This window comes from Aythya fuligula, chromosome 16, assembly GCF_009819795.1.
Source record: "Aythya fuligula isolate bAytFul2 chromosome 16, bAytFul2.pri, whole genome shotgun sequence".
Lineage (NCBI taxonomy): Eukaryota > Metazoa > Chordata > Aves > Anseriformes > Anatidae > Aythya > Aythya fuligula.
The window spans coordinates 8,256,861-8,278,529 of record NC_045574.1 but is presented as its reverse complement, the minus strand read 5'-3'; the positions used below and the strand labels follow the sequence as shown (position 1 = coordinate 8,278,529).

The 21,669-nt window shown below is 42.8% G+C and overlaps 1 protein-coding gene across 3 annotated transcripts in view; it reads left to right on the top strand.

Annotated features, from left to right (window-relative positions):
* Positions 1–21,669, top strand: part of NFATC2 (nuclear factor of activated T cells 2) — a 96,742-nt gene that overhangs the window by 45,053 nt on the left and 30,020 nt on the right. For all 3 annotated transcript variants that reach the window (XM_032198436.1, XM_032198434.1, XM_032198435.1), the window contains exons 6-9: positions 2,398–2,538; positions 16,747–16,802; positions 17,854–17,980; positions 19,520–20,215. In XM_032198436.1, the coding sequence (XP_032054327.1) occupies positions 2,398–2,538; positions 16,747–16,802; positions 17,854–17,980; positions 19,520–20,215 (1,020 nt within the window). The remainder of the gene's footprint in view (positions 1–2,397; positions 2,539–16,746; positions 16,803–17,853; positions 17,981–19,519; positions 20,216–21,669) is intronic.

The following is a 21,669-nucleotide window of genomic DNA, read 5'->3' as shown; positions in this document are numbered from 1 at the left end:
AAACATGCAGTAGGAAGCGTAATGCTCAGTAGGTACCCGAATTCCTCCACCTTTGCCATTCGCATGATGTCTGCACTGTGAAACTCAGCTGGAAGATTTCTAAGTGACATTGTTCTGCTGCACATCTGAAGCAGATGTGGGTTTTTACACTTATAGGTGTGGCTAATTCTGGGCCTGGGTGAAAGCACTTCTGGAGATGCCAGTAGCCTCCTTGTGCTGTAGCTGTGCCTCAGTGTAGCTTTGCAGCAGCCTGGCTACCGCTGGCCAGCGTGGGGCTGTATCAGGGAAGCCCCAGCGCTCCTCTGCCCACTGCAGGCTTCCAGGCAGCGCTGCTTGGCTGCCCAGCTCAGCTGGGGAGAGCAGCAGGGTTTGGGGTTTCCAAGGAGCCGGGATGCACAGGCTCCCCAGTGAGCCTGCTGTCCTCCCCAGCTCCCTGGTAGGTTGCAGCATACACAAACACTGCGCTCTATGGAAGTTGGATAGAGACTTGGTTTTCAGCAGTGATTTCCAACTTGCCTAGTTCCAGATGTATTTCAGATGAGTCAGATGGTTATTTCCAGGCTAAAATTTGTCCTTCCTCATCCTGAAAAAGCCTTGAGAACCACTGGTCAGTGGGATGTCAGGTACAAAGCTCTCTATTGAGACACTCAGTCTGCAGGAGACGTAGTTTAATCTGCAATTTTGACAATTTGGGACGCTTTTGAAGTGAAACTTGTGGGTTGTGTAGGAATAAAGAGCATTCAGGGCAAAGTTTAAATACATTTTCTCTTGAGTGTTGTAGACATGGTTTTGGTTATTGCTATTTACTTGTAAGCCTTTGAGGTTACAAACCTTTGTGATAAATCCAATTATGAACTCATCAAAAGCGTGAGTATTTAGGGATAGAAATTAATCATGGAGCCATGTGAAAGAAATTAGCAGCTTCTGTGAAAATAATCTGAATATATATTCTTAATTGGCAGTATCTTAGCCCAGCTGTTGTAATATATTTGAAGGGAACAATGAGTCATAAGGTTGTTTTAAATAGATTTTAAAAAATGCCTCTCAAACGGCAGAAGAAAGTTACGAATATTGATTTATCTGTATTTCTAGCAAGACAAAAAAATAAATTGTTCCCCTCTCCCACAGACACCTGTCTACAGGGTTTAACACTTATGTTTTCCCACCAAATACCCCAGCTTTGTTTCTGATGCAGTGACAGAGTTTGTGCAGCTCTTGCTGCAGCCAAGAGCCGTTGGATTTTCGGCTCTCTGAAGGCTGCAGAGCAGTAAAAGGGTGCCTGGACCACAGCCCTGCCTGTGTGCGAGGGGAGGCCCAGCACTGGACATATAGGTTAACGTTTCTTTGGTTTTGGCTCAGCGGTGAATGGTGTTCAGTGAAGGGAAGACACAAACGCTCGAGGTCTCTTGGGAGCAGGCTCTTTGTCAGAGAAAGTTAAAACCCAGCCAAGGCAGCTGTTAAATAGATGAGCGGCATCCTCTGGAGGCCTTTCCAGTTGGGGTGGATGAATCTGGAGGAGTTTGAGTGCAGGTCATGAACTCGCAGTTCACCAGACCCAAATTGCTGCCCACCTGGTCTGCTCACAGGGAAGCTCCTGATATTTTCCAGCTGTTTGTGTTGCAGGGAACAATTCTCGCATCTTCACTTTCTTCGCCTCCTGCTGCTCGTTAGCAAAGAGTTGAAACAGGATCGTAGGGATGGTGACCAGGACTCTCCAAAGCTTTCCTGTCCATGTAAATGACCGTTTTAATGGGATGAGAGGACCATAGTGGGAGAGATGGTGCTGTCCTGGTTTTCTGGCTGAGGAGAGAAAGAATAATAAAGCTGGGGGCTGCTTGTACACACCCGGCTTTGTGATTGCCCCTCTGGTTGTGTGTGAGGCCTGCTGTGTGCACATGGAGACGTGTTGGCAACCTGACTGTGCCAGGCCCAACACTGGGCCTGGTCTCTGTGAGAAGCATTGGGCTTTTGTAGAAAGGGTTTATTTTTATTTTTTTTTTCTGAAGGAATTCAGTGTTATTCAGTGGAATCCTCTCTGCAGGTGGAATTTTTGGGCTCCAGGACTGTAGTGTGCCTGCACTTGAAAATTTGGCTATTTATTTGGAAACAGACATGGGCAAGTTCCAGCTCATTCATCCAAGCTGTCCTTTTTCAAGGACAAGGAGTAAGGCCAGCACAGCTGAATCGCTGCAGCCAGCTCCTGAATGTTTCCAAATAAAATGCCTTGAGTAAGTTTATTTTTCCCTCTCAAACCTAAATTTAGCACCCTGGAGGAGCTGCTTTGGCAGTCAGTGGATGGTAACGATGACAAGATCGATCTGTGGATAGTTCTGGGAAGATTTGGAAAGTGCTGGTAAAACAGAGTTGATTTCATTCATGTCTGTATTTTGTCCACAGCCCAAAGGTCTGCTCATGAACTTCCAATGGTTGAAAGACAAGATATTGACAGCTGCCTTGTGTATGGAGGACAACAGATGATTCTGACTGGACAAAATTTCACAGCAGAGTCCAAGGTGGTGTTTACAGAGAAAACTTCAGGTAGGGCATTTTTTTTTCTCACTTTTCCTAATGTGATAAGGCAAACCTGCAGTACTGTTGTGTCTCATGATACTGTTCTAAGGTTTTTGCTCGTGAGTAACTCTACTCCAGTGAGTAATCCCATTCAAGTTCTGCCAAGTAAAACCAAATTTCTTGAGGTAACCTTGTGAGTAAAATTAGTCCTGGGTGCTCACATCTGCATTGTCAACCTTGCAGACACTGTTGGAAAGTAAATCAAATGTCATGGGGAAGATTCACAAGAATATAGACATTGGGAATCAGCAGAAAAAGGGTACATTATCAAAGAAATTAAATGACCGTTACATGTACCCTTTTGCTTATTTAATCTCATGTTTTGTGAACTTTACTGTAGAAATAATAATTGAAATGACCATTTTTGTTGAAGTGAACTACAGGCGGAGGTTGGGGCTTCTGCCCTTAGAAGTCTGTGAGAGAAAAACGTGTGTAATATGTATTTTGATATCAAAGTAAAATTATTTTTATACACATATTGAGACATGAGAACACATCACTGCATCTTCCGTATTTTTTCAGATATTTTCGGCATTGATAGTTTCCACATTTATAGTTTTCACATCACTTCTTATAAAGAACCCTTTTAGGCATAAACAGAAATATATATTTCCCCACAGTGTGAAGGGAAACAGTGCCTCCACAGGCAAATGAAATTCAAGGCTGTGAAACATGCTGAGATTAAATGGAAAATAACCCAAAATGTCACAAAACACATATAAAAATATATTTTATTGACTAAGGGCCTGCTTCTGTAAAGCTTCTTTCTCTTTCAATTATCCCCAGACAGGCAGCTGCACAGCTCTCTGAAGGATCTGTCTCTAACTTTACCACGTACCCCTGAAACACATAGTCAAAATTTGCACTGCTTCCACGTGTACAGGTTTGCATCACCTCAGCATTGCCATTGCAAACTGAGGCATCAGGTTAAATCATGCAGCTATCTAAGCCTATGCACACCCATGCATCTGTCCTACTGTCTGTGCAGGTACAACCATGTACACCAGGTACATGAAGAACTCACAGAAGGAAGGCTCAGACTGTAGCAAAACAAATCAAATTCAATTCAGAGGGAAAAGTTCCCTGTTATAGCACAATACTATTTTTTTTTCCAGTAGAGCTGCATGTTTTAAAATACTTTTTGCCAAATTTTGGGGGTATTATTGCTAGCTCTTGAGCAATAACGAAGAGGGAATGACTAGCAGATTACAGATTATCTCTGTTCTCTTTTCATCTTGGCTGTTTATTTGCTTAACTTGCACAGAGCCAGTACAAGATGGTCCCAAGCCCTGGTTGGTGTTGGATGAATATAAGTAATAGGAATAATGAGTGGTTACTGGGAGTTATTTAGTTGCCTAGCATCACCTCTACTGCCTTTGCTGAACTCTATTTATTGTGTTTTCACAATGGCATGCCGTAATAAATACCACTTGATTTCTGACCCAAAGAATACCTTACCGTAGAAAATATGCTTAACATGGTCTAATGGTTCAGGTGGGCGGAAGAAATCCAGATTTTCTTGTTTACAGGTGGAAACACAAACAAATGCATTCTGCTGTAGTTAGTTACCTGTTTACTTAGAGCAGAATTGTTTCTTTTCTAATATCATATGCACACAGGCATTTCCTCTCACCTCACTAGGCAGTATGTGTATTTTATTGGATTTCTTAGGGCTTTTGCAAAATGACATTTGTTTCTTTGTAAATGGTCTGGGCTTGTTTAACTTACCCTTCATTAGGCTTGATTTTTTTATTTGGAATAATGTGCTCTGCAAGGATAACAACAGCATCCAGGGATCAGAAAAGCATCTTGCAATATGAAAGGCCAGACTCTGCCATCCTTTAGTCTGGTTTGTTTTAGTGAGACAAAGGACTCTGCAGTACAAAAGAGCAGCAAGAGTAAAAATAATAATAATAAAAAAAAAAGTAAAAGAGCAATTTTATTCAAACTTCACAGTCCCTTCGCATTGCTAAGAAAACAGACTGTTCCTAAGTTTTCTGTCAGTAAACTAAGGCAGAGAAAGCCTAAGCAATATATCCAGTGACTTGCAAGAAGGGATTTAAGATATAGCATCACCCAAGTGAATAGCATGTGTGTGATTTATGGCGTAATGCTTTTGGCAAAAAGCAAGCCAAACAGTCATGTATGTGGGCATCAGCTGGTGAAGTGGGGGAACAAAAAGCGTGCTGGAGGTCCCCCTTTCTTCCCACAGCTCCAGCAAGCCACGCTATTTCCCAGAAAGAAGGAGAGCTGCTAGGCCACTAGGCCTCTGAACTGTGAAGGTTCTGATGAGCCTGTGCAGTCAGAGCAATTTTCTTGGCACCCTTTCTTTCCTTTTAAGACCATGTATTAATTCCTTCCCACTGTGCTGCCACTGTTCCGTCGATGTCAGCGAATCGTGAAGGTGCATGGGAACATGCTTGGCAGCCCGCAGTGGTACCTGTCCCAAGAATGTTTTGCAGTAACTAAAGGAGATGATACACTAAAAAAGAGGTAGCTCTTAATGCCATTTCGAGGAAACATCTGAAATGCCCAGCCCCTATTTCCATATGAGAGCAGAGAAGGCTTTGGCTGGAACAGATGTTAGAAAGTAAAACGAACAACAACATTTTCCACACTAAATCTAAAGCTTTTCTTCACTGCTGGGGAAACTGCATTTTTTTGTTTCTTTTTTTACCTCCTGGTAGTGGAGAGCCATGGCTTATCCCAGCAGCAGTGCCCAGTCTGGAGCAGAGATTTGCATGCTGGTGTTCCATATCCTGCACTGCTCCCTGGCCACCTCTGTGGTCGGTCTCTGGCTGCTGGGCTTTGGATAAGTGGTTGGCATAGGGGGAATTTAGAGGATGGGAGACCTGATTCAGAGCTTTGGTCTGGATGAGAAGTGTGTGCATGCTGGTATATAGGGTGGCTAGGGGACTCTGTGCCATGCTGCAGGCCTGATAGCTCTCTGTGTGTCCATGCACCATTTTATAATGTAGCAATACCTCTTGCAGATACACTGTGAAGTGCTTTTAATGTGAAGATTGCTTTCTTTAATAGGTGTACATTTAAGGCAAGAAAGGTTAAAGCTTATCTGGATATGTAAGTCACGCAGGGGCTGATGTGACTTCAACTGACTGCAGTAGATGGAGAATTAAGCCTTTGTGCATGGCTTGTAGAGGTTATCAAGTGTCCCAGAGAGCCTGAAAGTTAGGATCTTACACACCTGGGACCTTCAGCTTCTCCCTTTATAAACTGTAGACTATTTTAATTATTACCGTGGCCTTACTTAGTCATTGTTGCATTAGACTGCAGGAACACAGAACAAAAAGGGCTGGTTGTGCAGCCCACTTCTCAATTAGAAACGTCGCTGGGTGGAAGGAGGAGGTGGATATTGCACTCACCTTGGAGCGCTTGCTTGCTGCAGCGCCCATCTGCACAGCAGTGTGCAGAAAGCTCTGATAAGCTGCTCAGCAGCAAACTAAGCCACAATAAACGTTCTGGTGGGTGGATAGCACGTGTGACCCTGCCATTGTCGCGTCCTCTCCTAGCTCGCAGCGCTGCCCCGGGGAGCCTCAGAAAGAATTGTACCTCTGTGCAGGCAGGAAGATGCACCACCTCTCGGGGGAGCACAGTTTTCTCTGAGTTTCATTTTAACAGCTCATAAGCCTTGTCTGTGCTAGAAAGTGGTGCTTGATTTCCCACTTTTGACACCACTTTTAGCTCTACCAGTAATGGCAAGGGAGAGAGCAGCAGTGTGGAAAAGCATCTGATAGCTTTCAGCATGTTGTGCTCTGCAGGGGGCCTTGGCTAGGCTTGTTTGCCTTGTGTTTAAGATGAGAGGAGCAAGACATTTATTTATTTATTTATTATTTCCTCCCCTAAAAAAACCCTCAGTGCAGTGAGATGTTCTGTTCGCTGTTTCACAGACACTCTACCATCTGGGTGTACCTTGAACCTGGGGTCTGGATTAGTGTCTGCAATGAGCCGGGTGCTGAGGTTGAAGTCTCTGTGACTTACACAACTGAGTAAACTGCTCTTGGGGCTCACAGTTGTAGAAATTAGGTTTCACCCTTCAGATGAATGCTCAAAACATACTTCATTTTCCCGTGGATTTTGTAGGCAATTCTTCACTTAGTATTAGTGACAGAGAGAAATGTAGAACTGTTCATACTTGTGACCAAAATACAACTTGCTCCTAAGAACAATAACGAATACTTTTTACTTCTCTATAACATATGTATATTTTCCACTAGAAATACCTGGAAAATAAAGAATATTCCCCAAATTACGCTGGGCTGTCATTACGCAAATAGCTGCCTTTTTGTGTTATACTAAAACTAGTGCAATTAACTCGCCACCAAGAAGTCTGTAAAAGGCTCATTTTAGGCTTGCGACAGGAAATGGCAGCAGGAAGCGAACTGAAGGGGCTGGAGCTCAGTGCTTTGTCTGTGAGCAAGGGGATAAAGCGCTTGTGTTTGAACTGCTGATGACTAAATGACATTAATTTTCTTAATGATAAGGTTTACCAACATGCAAGCATTATAGTTTTAAGTTCTTTTTAAGGTTACTTATTTTTGACGATCAGTTGTAATCTTCAGCTGCTGTAGGGCAGGGGAGCTCACGAATTAGAGTCAGGACACAAAAGCAGAGTTGGGTCCAAGGAGTTAGATCTAAACTCAGAGAAACCTAACTGAGCGCATCTGAATAAAAATAGGTCAGGGGAAGCAACTGGATGGGATTGTACAGGGAGAGGTTTGGACGTGCATGTATTCCTTCAGTTTAGATCTGGAAGAGAGAGCTTGGAAAGCAGTCCTGTGGCTGTTAAGGGTTTTGAATATGCTAAAGGTCGAGGGTGTTAGTTAGGGCCTGTATCTTACAATGCAGTAAAAAGGAAAAAAAAAAAAAGGTTTGGAATCCCCCTTCTTATTTGTTTTAATTATCACGTAATAATTTGTAAATCAGATGCAGTTGGTTGCATTCTGTTTATTCCCATTTGTGTACTGGTTACTGCTGCTGAGCTGTGAGTGATAGAGAAGTTTTGCGTTGGTCCAGGAGGAAAGTGCAAATGGACTGTGCTTTCCCCTGCCAAACTCTTATGGTGGCCACATGGACATCATGAATCATCGCTAGGACAATGTGGGTGGTGGAGGAACAACCCAAACAGAAAGCGTACATCTTTGGAGTAGATCCACCATAAATCTTTCAATTCAGCTACACAGCGTAAAGAGAGGAGGTGGTGCTCTCTGCACCCTTTGAACTGATGCAGCTGTCAAGGGCGCTGAAGCATGGCCACTCAAAGTCCATTTAACTAAAATAAATCCTTCCAGCCTCTAGATTCAAGCAATGGAGTTCTAGTTTCTTTGTTCCTTGCGTTCCTTTATGTGTCTGTCTGTCACCTCAGGGATGTTTTTATGACGGTGGTTTCTTAGGATGCTAATAGGTAGAGCAGGTGAGCATACTTGAACATCTGCCAGTTTCAGGAGACCTCACTGCAGGGCAGGATCAGGACTGCTGTGTTCAGTGTGCACGCCCAACTGCACTGGAAATTGGTGTCCATGGCAAGCTGAAACTTTCGTCTGCACAGTGTGCAAAATGGAGGTGGGCTCTCATTGCACATCCACCTATACTAACTGCAGTGGGTCGTGTGCGCAGAAGCACCTATGTTTTTGCCATGGCTTGCCTATCCCTGAAATAACAATAATGACAATAACCGTGCTAATGATATCTGTACTTTACATTGTCTCTCTGATTTCCAGCACTTCTGTACATCTCTCATTGCAGATGTGCTTTATTTTATCTCTGGTCAAATCATTTATTTGAAATATATTCCTTTCAATTTTAAAAGCAAACAAGCAGGGATTGTTTTGTAGGGATTTTGCTCTCAGACTTGCACTTTTCAGTATTCCTTTTGCATTGCAAGCTAGCAGAATTTGAGATTTACACTCTCTAGAAAAATTCTTGTTTATAAAGCACAAGAAGTTGGACCCAATTATGCTATCGATCTGAGTCCACAGTCAGTGCTGCTCCAGACCCAGGAGTCCCAAGGCACATACTGGCTGACATTTTATTATGAGTGAAGCCCCTACTGCATGTTCTTATCTATGCAGTAGATGCCTTTTACAGCCCATACTAGTAATTGTGTAAGTTGATATGTATCTGCTTGAAGTTAGTCAAATGACTTGGAGTATGAGGCAGTCTTCTGGACAAGACAGTTCGCTGTAGAAAACTGTGATGGGAAGGCATTATGACACATATAGTGTGAAAAGAAGGTGGCTTGTGTGTTGGTTTTGGTAATAGTGAGGAACCAGGGTTGAAGATTAGAATCTTTTGTGGGAGATGTGAAAGGAAACTGTAAGACTGGCAAAAGTAATGTTCCCCTATTCTGTTATGTCAAGTCTGAAATTTCTCACCATGCCCAAACAGGGAACTAGATGCCAGTTAGTAGTCTGACAATTTTGTGAATGATCAAAAAAATGTCCTGGGGAATGCAAAAAATAGCAAACTGTTTCCAACAATTATCTCTTTGAACTTAATGATGCAAAATTAATGATGCAATTTACTCAGACAAATTAAAGATAAAAGAGAAACCTAAAACATTTTAAAACTTTCATTTTTTCCTCATACCCATCCAACAGAGATGTTTTCTGTCTGAATCCAGCAAATAACCATAAATCTTTCATGTAAGCTCCAAGCTCCAGTTCTCTCACAGAATTTCTAAACTAATGAACTGAAACAGAAGATTTAAGTTGTGGAGAATTGAGGGGAACAGGACACATCTGAGAACCTGGATCCTAACTCAGTCACACAGACTGATGAACATCCCTTACAGTGTAGGTTTTTAAGGTATCTTAACCTGAGACAAAAGCCCAGCATCCGGGGAAAAAGCAAAGAAACAAACTACTGTGGTTTTCTTGTTTGTTTGTTTTTTTATGGAAAAGCCTGAGGAAGAAAGCGCAAGTCTCTGGGAGTAGCTACAGAGTTAGCAAAAGTGAGAGTGGCACTGCAATCTGAAATGATTCCATTCGTCTGCAACGTGAAGTTCTGTAGACAGCATACAAACTATATTTGCTATCTTGCTCTTTCCTTGGTAGTTCGGACGGCACACACACACCACCGCTTTCTCTGCTCTGCTCAGTTTGTGGCTGGAGTCTAGCAGTTAAAGGTGGGTGCTGGATCCACTCCAAACTGACAGAGCAATGGATGGGACAAACCAGTAGAAGACATTATTGATCTCTGTGTTGAGAGGCACATCTGATTTTTACATTAGCTAAAGGTGATCACCTTACAGGTTAATCTCCCATCCTTATTATGCCTTGCAGTGCAGCACATTGAAGTGGCTGCAAGGCAGAGCAGAGGACCTGCTTGGTAGTTGTTGATGCAAAAAGATGTCAGAACTGGGGAGGGTCAGGAGGGTTTTGTTTTCTTTGGGTTTCTGCTCTGTTTGCTCTTTCTAAGCAAAAGAGGAAGGCATACAGAAAATCCCATCATTCTGAAGAGTGACAAGTGTATAAAATCAGGCAGATCTGAGTTTTCCCGTTTTTGCTATGTAGATGAAAGGGTTTCAGGGTAAATGTGACACCTTCTGCTTTTTCTTGATGTTGCTGATGAAAGCCCTGCAGATCTTTCTGCCCACAGGTTTACCCCATGGCTGGAATGTGCTGCCTGCCCCAGGTGTTCCTGTAATCCCTCAGGACAATTGTTAGGCATTAAGCTGGGGATCTCAGAAAAACACTGCAAAACAGGAAAAAATCTAAGGATCACGCACACAAAAATGCAAAAGTGTGTGGCTGCAGAAACGGAGTTGCCATAGCTGTTAGAGACTCAGCGAGACAGGGTGGAATCCAGTGTTTTGGAAGGTTTCCCCGTATGACACAAGATTTTGGAATTTTACAGCTGGTAAATCCTTATTAACACAGGCAGCCACTACTGGCCTGGATTCCCTGGCTCACTGTTTACTATGGGGGCGCCTGGTGGAAGTGTGCCTGGTCCTGATTATTCAGCTTTGAATCTTAATTGTTTAAAGAGAATATTAAATAATAATAATAATTCTGGGAATAAACAAAAGGCAGAGAGACAAGCTCCCATCACCTGTTGACAGAAAATTGATCATGTAAAAAGCTGGCACGGGGAGTGGAATTCCCTATTCTCCCACTTAGTCATCACATCCTGGTGTGACTCATTTTATTACATGGAGGTTCCCAGTGGTTTTATTTTGAGACGAGCTTTTGTTTAATAATTTATACACAGACACACACAAACACACACGTATAATCTTAAAAAAACAACAAATCTATTTTGATGAATTGGCATAAGGAATTATTTGGAAGAGCTCTGGGATGACAGACTGCCTCTGCTGCTTCACTGCTCAACTACTGTATTTATGTTTTATTTTAGTGTGGATTGAATTCCTCAACAATAGCTGGGGAGAACTCTTCTCTAGACTTGTTCTCACTGTGCAAAATGTCAGATTTGGGGCTGGGCTGGATGGCGGATGACTAATCCATTGGCCTTTTACCTCCCAGACCTTGACTTGTATCTTTGGCCTTGGTGACTCAAACTCACGTCCTCAGTAAAATGAAGGCACTGGCCTCAGCTCACCATAAACAGAGCTTCGCTAACTGCAGTGGGCAGTCTTGCTTCAGCAAGAAAAAGAAATCCACAGAAATCAGTCAGTGAAAAAGTCAATAGCTCTTCTTTTGCGAGTTGTAAATTCATTCTTGCTGTGTTTGCTCTAAAGTTTGAAAACTAGTCTGAAGTAAAAGCTTCAAAGGCAGCAACTGCTCAGCTCAGGTGTAATGCTGAGCAACGTTGCACTGATGTGAAGCAGAATAACTTCCCAGCTGAAACCAGAATTCATCCCCCAAAAGAGCAAGAGATTTTGTGTGCATTTTCCCCTGCCTATAAGGCTTCCACATCCCAGAGGTAGTGTCTGTTTTTCTGGAAGGCATTCGTTGTTATTAGCTTTGTTCTTGCAGTGGCTTAAAAAGACTTGCCTGTTTTCCAGAGATGCCTGTCATGTACCGATAAAACCTCATGGAGATAATTGCTGTGTGTTTTTGGAGGACTTTCCAAAAATCACAGTGAATAGGGACAATTCATTGCAAGCCCAAAGGGAACTCTGCAGAAATGTGATGTGAGGGCAGCTGCCCCACTGGCTACCAGGCTCCATTTCTTTGGGGAGCTCGCATGGTTTGCTGCCTGGGAAAAAGGTAACAGGTTGTTCATTAAGTAATTTGTGTAATGCTTGACTGAAAAAGCAATGTACATTTTCAAGCATAAAATCACATGCAGGCACAGAATCACATACAGAACCGGCACAATAGTGCACTTAGTCTTCAGTTGGAGAGAGCTGCAAAGAAAATTTCCTGAACTTCTCAGCCCATCAGTCATGCTTGTTCAAATAAAGCAGTAAGTTTGTTTCTCTGCTAGTTACTGACCCCAGAGTCATGAGTAAGGGATCATGAATAATGTGTAAAGGCTGTAACTGGTTCAGAAAACCTTTAATTGGCTAATTAAAAAAAGCCCTATATGGGGCTGCAGAGAATCACCCAAAATGTTCCTAATGCAGACTGACGTTTTGATTTTCCCCAAAGTTTGAAGCAAGACTTTTGGTATGATCATGGTTTGAGCTAGAGAGGGTAGAATTACTTTCTTCCAACAACTCATTCATTCCTCCAAAGAGTGCTGACACAATCAGATCTCTCATCGGGGTTTAATGCTAAGTCTCATAGCCCTGAAGCAGCACAAAAATCTCTATTTCCTGAACATTTAACTGACCTGTGGTGTTAAAGACTTGCCAACTAAGACAAACCATTAAACGAGCAGGGAACCACAACAGTAAAAATATTGCGTGAGGCAGCCGTGGCTGGTAAGATCTCAGGGTCCACGTCCAAAAATATTTTATCATCTTGAGTGGAACTACCGCTCTTTTCAGAGACATGGATTGAATTCCCCGTTGGGGAGGTGGAATTTGAGGCACACCACACACGTGGACCTGGCACAGAGCTCCCACGTGATCCCTGCACATACCAGGGCATCCTTGCAGTGCTCTGGCTGGCGCGTATCCCTCCCAGGACAGCCCAGCACACGCTCTCTGCATCTTTAAAATACTTCAGCAAAAATGATGCTGTTGCGCTTTTGTAGTTTCCTTACTTCTCCACTGTTAGTGCAGGTTTAATTATACACAATAAGCAATTATCTGTACTTGTAGACTTTATATTAAGTTACCAGTAAAGCTGGGGATTAATCTTCTCTGTCTGCAAGCAGGGAGAGGACCAGTCATTTATCCCGTATGTGGCATGACAGAATTATGGGATAATTAAAGCCAGAATGGACCTCTGGAGGTCGTTGAGCCCAGCCTCCTGCTCAGAACAAAATGCACATGCGGCATTTAGGCACCACCTGGGTCACAACCCTGGTGCTGGAGGAAAGGGCCTGCTCCTGAGCACGCACATCGTGACGCTGTTTTTGTACCAGGTCCGTGCTCCACCATCGTATCAGCAGTGTGGTTTTTAGCACATCCTTACAGTAAAAATCACATTTTTGCTGATGACTTCCTTGAAACATTCACTTTACTTTTCCGCTCCCTCAAAAAGACTCTTATTTATGCACGTTTAAAAAATTATAAATGTGCTGACAGTTTGGTGCAAGTTTTCTCTGTTCAAAATTTCCTTTAATTGTCCTACAGGTGGCCTTTAGGATTCTTCTTAATTTACTCTTCTTGCTGTCTGTTAACTGTCTGAGTGGGAGTAATCTAAAGATTTACTCTTGATTATGGAAGGATAGGTTAAAGCAGAGAGGTATTTCTGCACGTGCCTGTATTTTTCATTTTATTCACAGCTTCCCGTATCCTTCTGCCAAAAGCTCACTGTAACATGCCTGCCCAGAGGGATTAAAGGAAAAGCAAATACTGATTACCTCGAACTGAAGTTTGTACATTCATAACTATAAAAGTGAAGCAGTGAGACAGGTGGAGCCACATCATGATGGTTAAGCATAAAGGTCAGCAAGTAAGCTGCGGAGTGCTTATATGCAACAGGGCTTCGGAGCTTAAAGAACAGGGCCGATGCTGCTGACAGATTTGTTAGGAACCTGTTTAGCCCGCTGCAAGCATGAATATATCCAGACAGCAGCATCCATCATCATTAGGATGATAACCCCAAATGCATTTATTTCTTGTTCGGTTGGGCTTATTCTCATTCTTAATCCCCCTAGACTTTGGACTCAGCCTAAACATCATTTGATTTTTATGGTTGGCTTCATTAGCTTTTAGTGCAATTTCAGTGGCTCAGTTACTAAACCAAATCAACTGTGATTGTGGTTGCATATGCTTCACAGGCCTCATGAGTACGGCAGATGACTTTGAGGCCTATTTCTCCTTTATTTTTTGCATTTTGGAAATCCTTTTGATTTCTACCTTCTATGTGAAGTTAGTGCTGCTGCATCTGCACAGCCTGTTTGAATTTAGCAGTACAGGAACAAAGATGAAAACATTCTGCCTGGAGGAAAAACACTGTCAAGTATTCCCACGTGGCTGGCCTTGCTGTCAGGACATCTTCATATTGCATTGCTTAGACTGCTCCTGATGCACGTCTCTATTAGAGCTCTTATTTTGTCATGTTTTCTGGTTTTCTTTTCCCACCTCTTCCTCAAAGGACTATAAAAATTTCTCTTTTGGGGTTGTTTTGGGGAATGTAAGGAGGTTCCTTAACACCTATTGTGATGGTTTCTTTTCACAAAAATCATCTCGAAGGGGAATCCCCCATTAAATATTAACTGTCCTGTCATCAGGCGGTGCATTTAGTATCTGCAGGATCAAACCCACAGCCGCCCACTCTCCCGAAGTGTTTACCAATCCAGCCACGGGTGAAGCATTAGCTGCATTAAGAGGGGCATGGATTTAACCTGGAACAGTCCAGAGCAGTGGCCGAAGCAAATGCTTATTATTAAATAATGGAATACTTTCCATTCATTTGCACAGCGGTCCTCTGGGATGTTAGGGCTAAACAGCAAACCAGGCGAGAGGCTTGCTGGCTCTAATTACACCGCTCGCTCTGGCCGTGCCTCCCCGCCTGCCGTCACCGATCCACATGCTAGCGTGGAGAAGGCGACTGACTCACAGGGGAGGGACTTGAGACACTGAAAAGAGAGAAAAGTCAGAGTTATTTTGCGTTTTCTCTGTGCACCAAAATGCTGTGGCGGCACCGGAGCAAGGTGTTTGGACGTCATGCTGCAGCAGTGCTGTTTTGTATGTGCGTGCAAGCAAGAAGGGACTGGGGAGGACTGGAGGGAGGGAGGAGGGGGCACACTGTGGGCAACTGATCCAGGGAAAACCTCCTCCTCCTTCTGAGTGTTTGGGGGCCAGAATGTAGCAGTGGTTTCTTGGGGATGGGGCACCAGGGGAGGCACGGTCCTGCCAGGTTCACTGGGCACGCTGGGACCCGGGGACGAAGGGATGGAGTGTCTGTGGTGCAGAGCAGCAGTTTGAGTCCTTCTCTGGGAGATGCTGTCCCGAGAGCCAAGCACATCTGTCAGCTCATTGTCTGCGGAGCAGAGAACAAAGAGAAAGCAACAGAAAAAATGCAAAATGCATTTAAAAATACTCTTTCATTTCCCTTTTCGCCAGAAGCAGAAGTGCTTAAATAACAGAGGACAAAAGCAGCTCTTGCAGAATTTCCAAGAATCGGGAAAAATAAAAAGTCCTCTGAGAAGCGTTTTTATGAGCCTTTACCCTGTGCTGCCAGACCTGGGAAGCAGGAGAGGAACCCCCGCGATTCCCCCCCCTTTAACGCAAACACCAGCCCAGCGGCTGCGGTACTTCAGAGCCCGTCACTTAGCCTGGCTACGTGTCCCCTGTTTGTTTTAAAATCAAACTTTCAGAAAGGTACGAGGCGATGTTTTTTTTTTTTCCCCATTGGTATTTTTCTTCTGAAAATGGATTGGCTAAAAGACTCAGCAGAATTTAAAATCAAAGGGGTAGAGATTAAAATCTAAAAAACCAATAAGGAAAGCATTGCTAAGAAATAGTTCTGGGAAGTGTGAGCGACAGTAGATTTAAGAAACCCTTGTAGCCAGATGAAGCACCCTGTCTGGGTACAAATGTCCTGTGACTGCTCACGTACTTACAGCACTGGGTTACTTTGGCATTGCATACAAGGGGATTATATTTTATTTTACTTTATAAATACCATTTTGTGTAACTCAGAATGGGTACGAGCTACAGTGTAATTAAGAGCAGGAAGACTTCCTGTGGGCTGGAGGCTGTTGTGCGTATCGTGAGGTGCTTTTACTCCAAGCCAGGTGAATATTTGGTCCTGTGCAGGGACTTCAGGCAGGGCTGCTGGTGGCTTTTCTGTAACAGCGGTGGCAGCACAGAGGTGCAGATCCACTGGTGGAGGTGCTGGGCTTGTTCCTTGATCAGAGGAGTTGTGTTGTTTGGTATCGTGTGCTGAGGTTTCATATTGCACGTCTGAGAAATGAGTATCAACAGTGAGAAGGCATGCAAACAGAAATCAAGCATCCTACGTATCTGGTTTCCCAATTACGGCAAGAATCTGTCCCTGTTGAACTACTTCTAGAAAAACCTAAGCGCCGGTGAGAATTCAGAGCATCTGCCAGTTTCACTGTGCACTGGCTCTACGAGTCAGCCCCAAAGTGGCTCAGTTTGCGTGCTTCAGTCTCCATGCAACCAGTGCCAGAGCTGGATTTCCATCTAGCCCTTTCCTCGCCTCCCCACCCAGCCTGTCTCCTACCACACCGGTGGGGAGCTGCGTTAGCCTGAAACAGCAAAACATTTGCTGAGCCCCTGACCCACTATGACCATTAATGAGTTATTTGACCTTCTGGTGCCCTCCGTCAAGTAAATTTGGCTGAAATCAAGTCTGGCAAAAAGCAGATGGTGCACCTGTGCAGAACGTTTCATTCCTCGGTTTGCTTAATTTCTACATAAACATTTAATTTTAATATGTACGTAAGTCTTTTCCTGGCGAGAGAAGTGTTCAATGAGGTGTTTAAATTAAATGCTGTTCCTTTTGGTTATAACTGGGAAGGTTCTTGAAATTAAGTAAATTTTGAGAGTTTTGCTGACCTGATGTCTTTAATTTGTCCTTGATTTTTTTTTATTTTTTTACTTTTTAAGTGAAGCTTTATGATTAAAAAAAAAAAAGTTACATTAATACTGTGATGTTCTTCCAGATGGACAGCAGATCTGGGAAATGGAGGCAACAGTGGATAAAGATAAGAGCCAGCCTGTAAGTATGCAAAACATTGGATGTCCTCTCGTTGAGCTCCTCAGACAGCAACTTGTATTCAAGGGATAGTTTTCAAAGAGCGTCTCAAAAGCAGAAAGAGCAGCTATCTGACTGCTGTGATGACCAAATGTCAAATGCTTCAGCAGTAGATGTGTTGCAAAAAGAAACTATTCATTTAGCAGTAACCCACAGCAAATTGAATAACTGCTAGATTTTGTGTTCATGGAGAAGACTCTATTGTATCAGCCCAGTTTTGAAAGAGTCCTCTGCAGGATGCTGGCTATACTGACTTCCTTTTGCCTGTATGGAAGTCTTGGGTGCTCTGTGCTGGGGAGGACAGGATTTGCACTATAGTATTTAAAATTAACATTGATCTTTCAAGGGAATAGGCCTCATTGTTCCCTTTGCTTAATGGGACCGTACTGTAGTTGTTCAGTGCGTTTAGGAGCTAGCACTTGCATTGCCATGGGCCATGCCTGTCCTTGCGGAAGAGAATGAGACACTTGCTGTTAATTTCTCTGGAAGCAGGATCCGGCTGTCTATAAGTAAGAAGCCTATAGAATAATTTAATTTATTCTAACACATGGAGGGAAATCTGCAATATTTGTTGCATTTGCCATAAGGAAATATTTTGTTGCATTTCCCGTAAATTTAAGGGGACAGTTATCTTGGCAGTGGGCTGATCCCACTTCATTCACTTCATGGGAGTTTGCCAACAATACTTGTTTATCAAGCACAGAATGGCTAACAGCACTGCTGTATTTACCACCATTCTGTGTGTTTTATTTGTAGCTGAGACTTCTCTCTCCAAGTTCAGGACAACATCAAGCACCACAGAGGATGCAGTACTTAGAAACCATAATACCAAAAATCTTGGCAGTTTTTCACCATCTGCCCTTTTTTCCTTTCTTCCTCACATACCCTTCTTTGTAGGGATGAACAGGGAGGTTTCTCTTCCTGTATCTCTGACCACGTAATGCAAGAGACACACCCAACAATCTGCTGTCAGCCTCAGTTACTAACTCTGCACTGTCACCTTTCATTGTTTCAGAGCATGCTTTTTGTAGAAATACCAGAGTACCGGAACAAGCACATTCGCACACCTGTGAAGGTGAATTTTTATGTCATCAATGGTAAAAGAAAAAGAAGCCAGCCCCAGCATTTTACCTATCACCCAGGTAATTGCCAAGGACAGAGCAAGTGGTTGCCTTGTCCTCAAGAGCGAGATTTTATTTTCTGCTATGTTGTTTTGTTGCCATTACCTGAGAATCTAAATTTTACTGTTTTAATTCAGTTGAGTGCAACTAAGCTTCAGCTACTGTTTGGTTTAAAGGGTGCATGTGATTTAGGATCAGGAATTTCCCATAAATTTAAGGGGACAGTTATCTTGGCAATGAGCTGGTTCTGCCTTACTCACTTGATGGGAGTTTGCCAGCAACTTCAGTGGGAGCAGTACACAGTTGACGTGTACGACACTAAGATAACATCAGATCTGGGAAAATGTAACAAGGGCTTGGTAAGGAGGAAGAAGAGCAATATATATTCTTCAGAATGAGGCTGGTTGAGAAAAATATGAATGCTTTTCTGATGTTCTTCCTCTTGGGAACTGGTGAGCAATCTCACAATAAACGCAACAGGATTACTAATGAGATTCCCAGAATTTCTCAGCTTTGGCTGGGATAAAAATATTGTGAGAAAATTGGAGTATTGTGCTTGTGGAAACCAGAAAGCATAAAATAATAGTACCAGATTTTTTGCAAGCTTTAAAATGATGTCTTAATTTGGCTGGTTTCTAAGGACAGGCAAACATTCATTCTGGTTCTTATTTCAGTCTTCTCCAGCCTATAAAAATTTTTGGTTCTCTCCCCAAATTTAAGAACTGTATTAGAACATCACTGATACAAAGGTTTCATATAGTTGCTAAATTGTTCTCCTGTGGAATAGGAGAACAGTATTGAGGAGTACAATACTATTTCAATACAATCTCTGAAAGAGACCATTTCAGAGTAGAAAACCTTATACTTCCCCAAAATAACCCTGTTGCATGACCATTATATGGTTTCCATTGCGTGGTATTTCTGTATCAGATTTTAGTGAAGATTTGACAGAATAAGCATTAGAAATGTCAGAATTTGTCTTTAGAGGACCATCATTTTTCCACACCGAGATTCATACAACTTCTACTAAATCATGGTCTTTTAAACGATGGTGTCCAAGAGGTCGTCAGCTCTCTGCTGGGGAAGTTACATGTAACAAAGGAACTAAAAGAAAGCCCTAAAATAATTAGATACTGTGTTTGGTCACTAGCTAAATGTTTGACAGAAAAATTAGTAGTTCTTTACATCATAGGATTTCTATTTACTCAGTCTTGCTTTGAGATGCAAGTACTACAAGAAACACTTATGGGCTTGTTTTTTTGCATATTTTTCAGAATGGCCCTTCAATGAGTTAATATATGAGCTAAAATATTGCACTTTCCAAATTTCAGAAATTTGTGGTTAAATAGTTGATTAAAGATTTTCAGGAATATCTTAGCACAAAGCTCTTTCAAGAGAAAGCCTCCCTTGTTTGCGTATTTATTAAGCTCAATGCCTGTGAGATATGAGCTCGCACATGCAAATCTTGTAAATGGCCTAAGTTTCTTATTACTCCAAGGAAAACCTCTCTGTTCCTCATCAGCCTGTTACAAATAACGTCCTTTGCATGCTTTGTTCTAGTACCATCAATCAAAACAGAGCCCATTGATGACTATGATCCAGCCTTAATCTGCAATACAGTACACAGTGGTCTGGGAACAGTCACACAGCCCTACTATTCACAGCACACAATGGTCACCGAATCCCCTTCCTGTCTTGTGGCCACTATGGCTCCCTGCCAGCAGTTGCGCTCAGGCCTTTCTTCTCCTGATTCGCGATACCATCAGCAGAATCCGGCTGCTGTAATATACCAAAGAAGCAAGAGCCTTAGCCCAAGCCAACTGGGCTACCAGCAATCCAGTCTGATGGCTACACCGGTTGCTATTTCAGATGCCCATAGGTCGGTGCTGGTGCACACTGGTTCCCCAGGCCAAACTTCAGCAGTGCTCCACCACTCTCCAGGCAACCAGCAGTCCTCTCCAGTGATTCACTATTCTCCAACCAACCAGCAGCTGAGGTGTGGAAGTCACCAGGAATTTCAGCACATCATGTGCTGTGAAAATTTCACGTCCAATGTTGCAAGACCCAGCCAGCCCCAAGTTAGTCAAGCACAAAGGTTAAGTCCGAGTTCATATCCTACCGTGATCCAGCAGCAGACAGCTTCAGGCCAACGAGCAGCGAAAAATGGACCACCAGTCAGTGACCAGAAAGAAGTATTACCAGCTGGAGTCACTATTAAACAGGAACAGAACCTGGACCAAGCGTACCTGGATGACGGTAAGCATTGCTCATCACTTGTATGGGTTCATTGGAGGGAGGGGGAAAGTTCGTGACTTAGAGATCCCACCTGTTCCTTGTCACAAAAACAATGTGGCCTTCTTTCGATGTGTATTTGCTGTTTGCTCATAAAAGTAAGTTTTGGTCTTTCATCAGTTGCATTTTGGGTAGATGGCAATGGACTCTGGCAAATGAGCAAAAAAACAGAGTGTTCTGCAGAAACCTTCAGTCTTGCTTTGTGACATGGAGTGAGCTGTCAGGTTTCAAGCTGTTGCCATTTTGTTTCCCTTTGCCAAGCATTAGTTTGAAAAATGGAGAAACTGAAACAAAATGCACTTTTAAATTATTTTTTATTATTCATATCAGGGCAAAGTCCACTCTGTAAAACGCTTTTGTACATTTTGTACCAAAAAAAGCCCATTGAAGAGTCTATCAAGGCCTGTAATGAATGGGGTAGTGCTGCAGGCAAAACTATTGCAGATGTTCTAGATGAACAGTAGGACATTGATAAGTAAAACAATGCTGTTTCTTTGTGGTGAGCCCAGCAGATTTAGCCTGTAGGAATGAATATAAGTTAGAGTAAAGCTTTCTTTGAACATATCCTGCTTATTCTTAGGTAGGCAGCTATTGGCAAACTGGTTGATTGGTTCTTTCATTAAAGTAGTGTCACTGTTCCTTGCAAGAGGAAATCAATGCAAAGTTAGTATTTGCAGCTGGCCGCTGCAATCATAAAGGCGAGCAGCAAAACCTACATTGATTTTAGTGGAGCAGAGTGCAGTTGCTGGATGTATTGCTGCAAATATATGGTGCTCTTATTCATAGTGTACAGATCTGATTCTCACATATATTCACTGCTCCTGTCCTTACAGTCTAGGTAACTGCATGCATGATTTGATCCCATGAATGTGCACAGTTATGTGGTTTGCAAGCACCCAGTGGCCTGGGATTTTTCCTGCAGTTACCTACCTAGAGTTGTGAAATTGTGCCCATGGAAGTTTTGTTTTCTTAGATTCAGGTACTGAGTGCTCTGTGGTTGTGTCATCTACAGTCTTCCCAGTCTTCATTGCTGCTTTTGTGGGCAGAGTAGAGCCTGTTAGTTGAGCAGTTGAGGCCGTTTCTCTCTGTTTGAAATGCAGGTGACACATTTTGAGTGCCATGGCTGTAAAATCTGGAGAGTTTTTACTAGTATCCTTGTCTGAAGAGGAGTGTTGAATTGGGCTTTAACTGCAAATTTGATTTAGGAGGAGATTTGCTAGATCTGCAAGAAAACAGCTAAGAAAAATCCGCTTCCTGTTCAGGGAATGGGGCATGATAAGAAAGCAAGATAATCTTTCTGGTGATAAAACTGAACACTCTGTTCTGAGGTACCTTTACTATGAGAAACTGAGAGCTTCTTCCACATCTCTACAAATACTCAGTACAAACCTTGTAAAATAAATAAAAAGAATGAAACT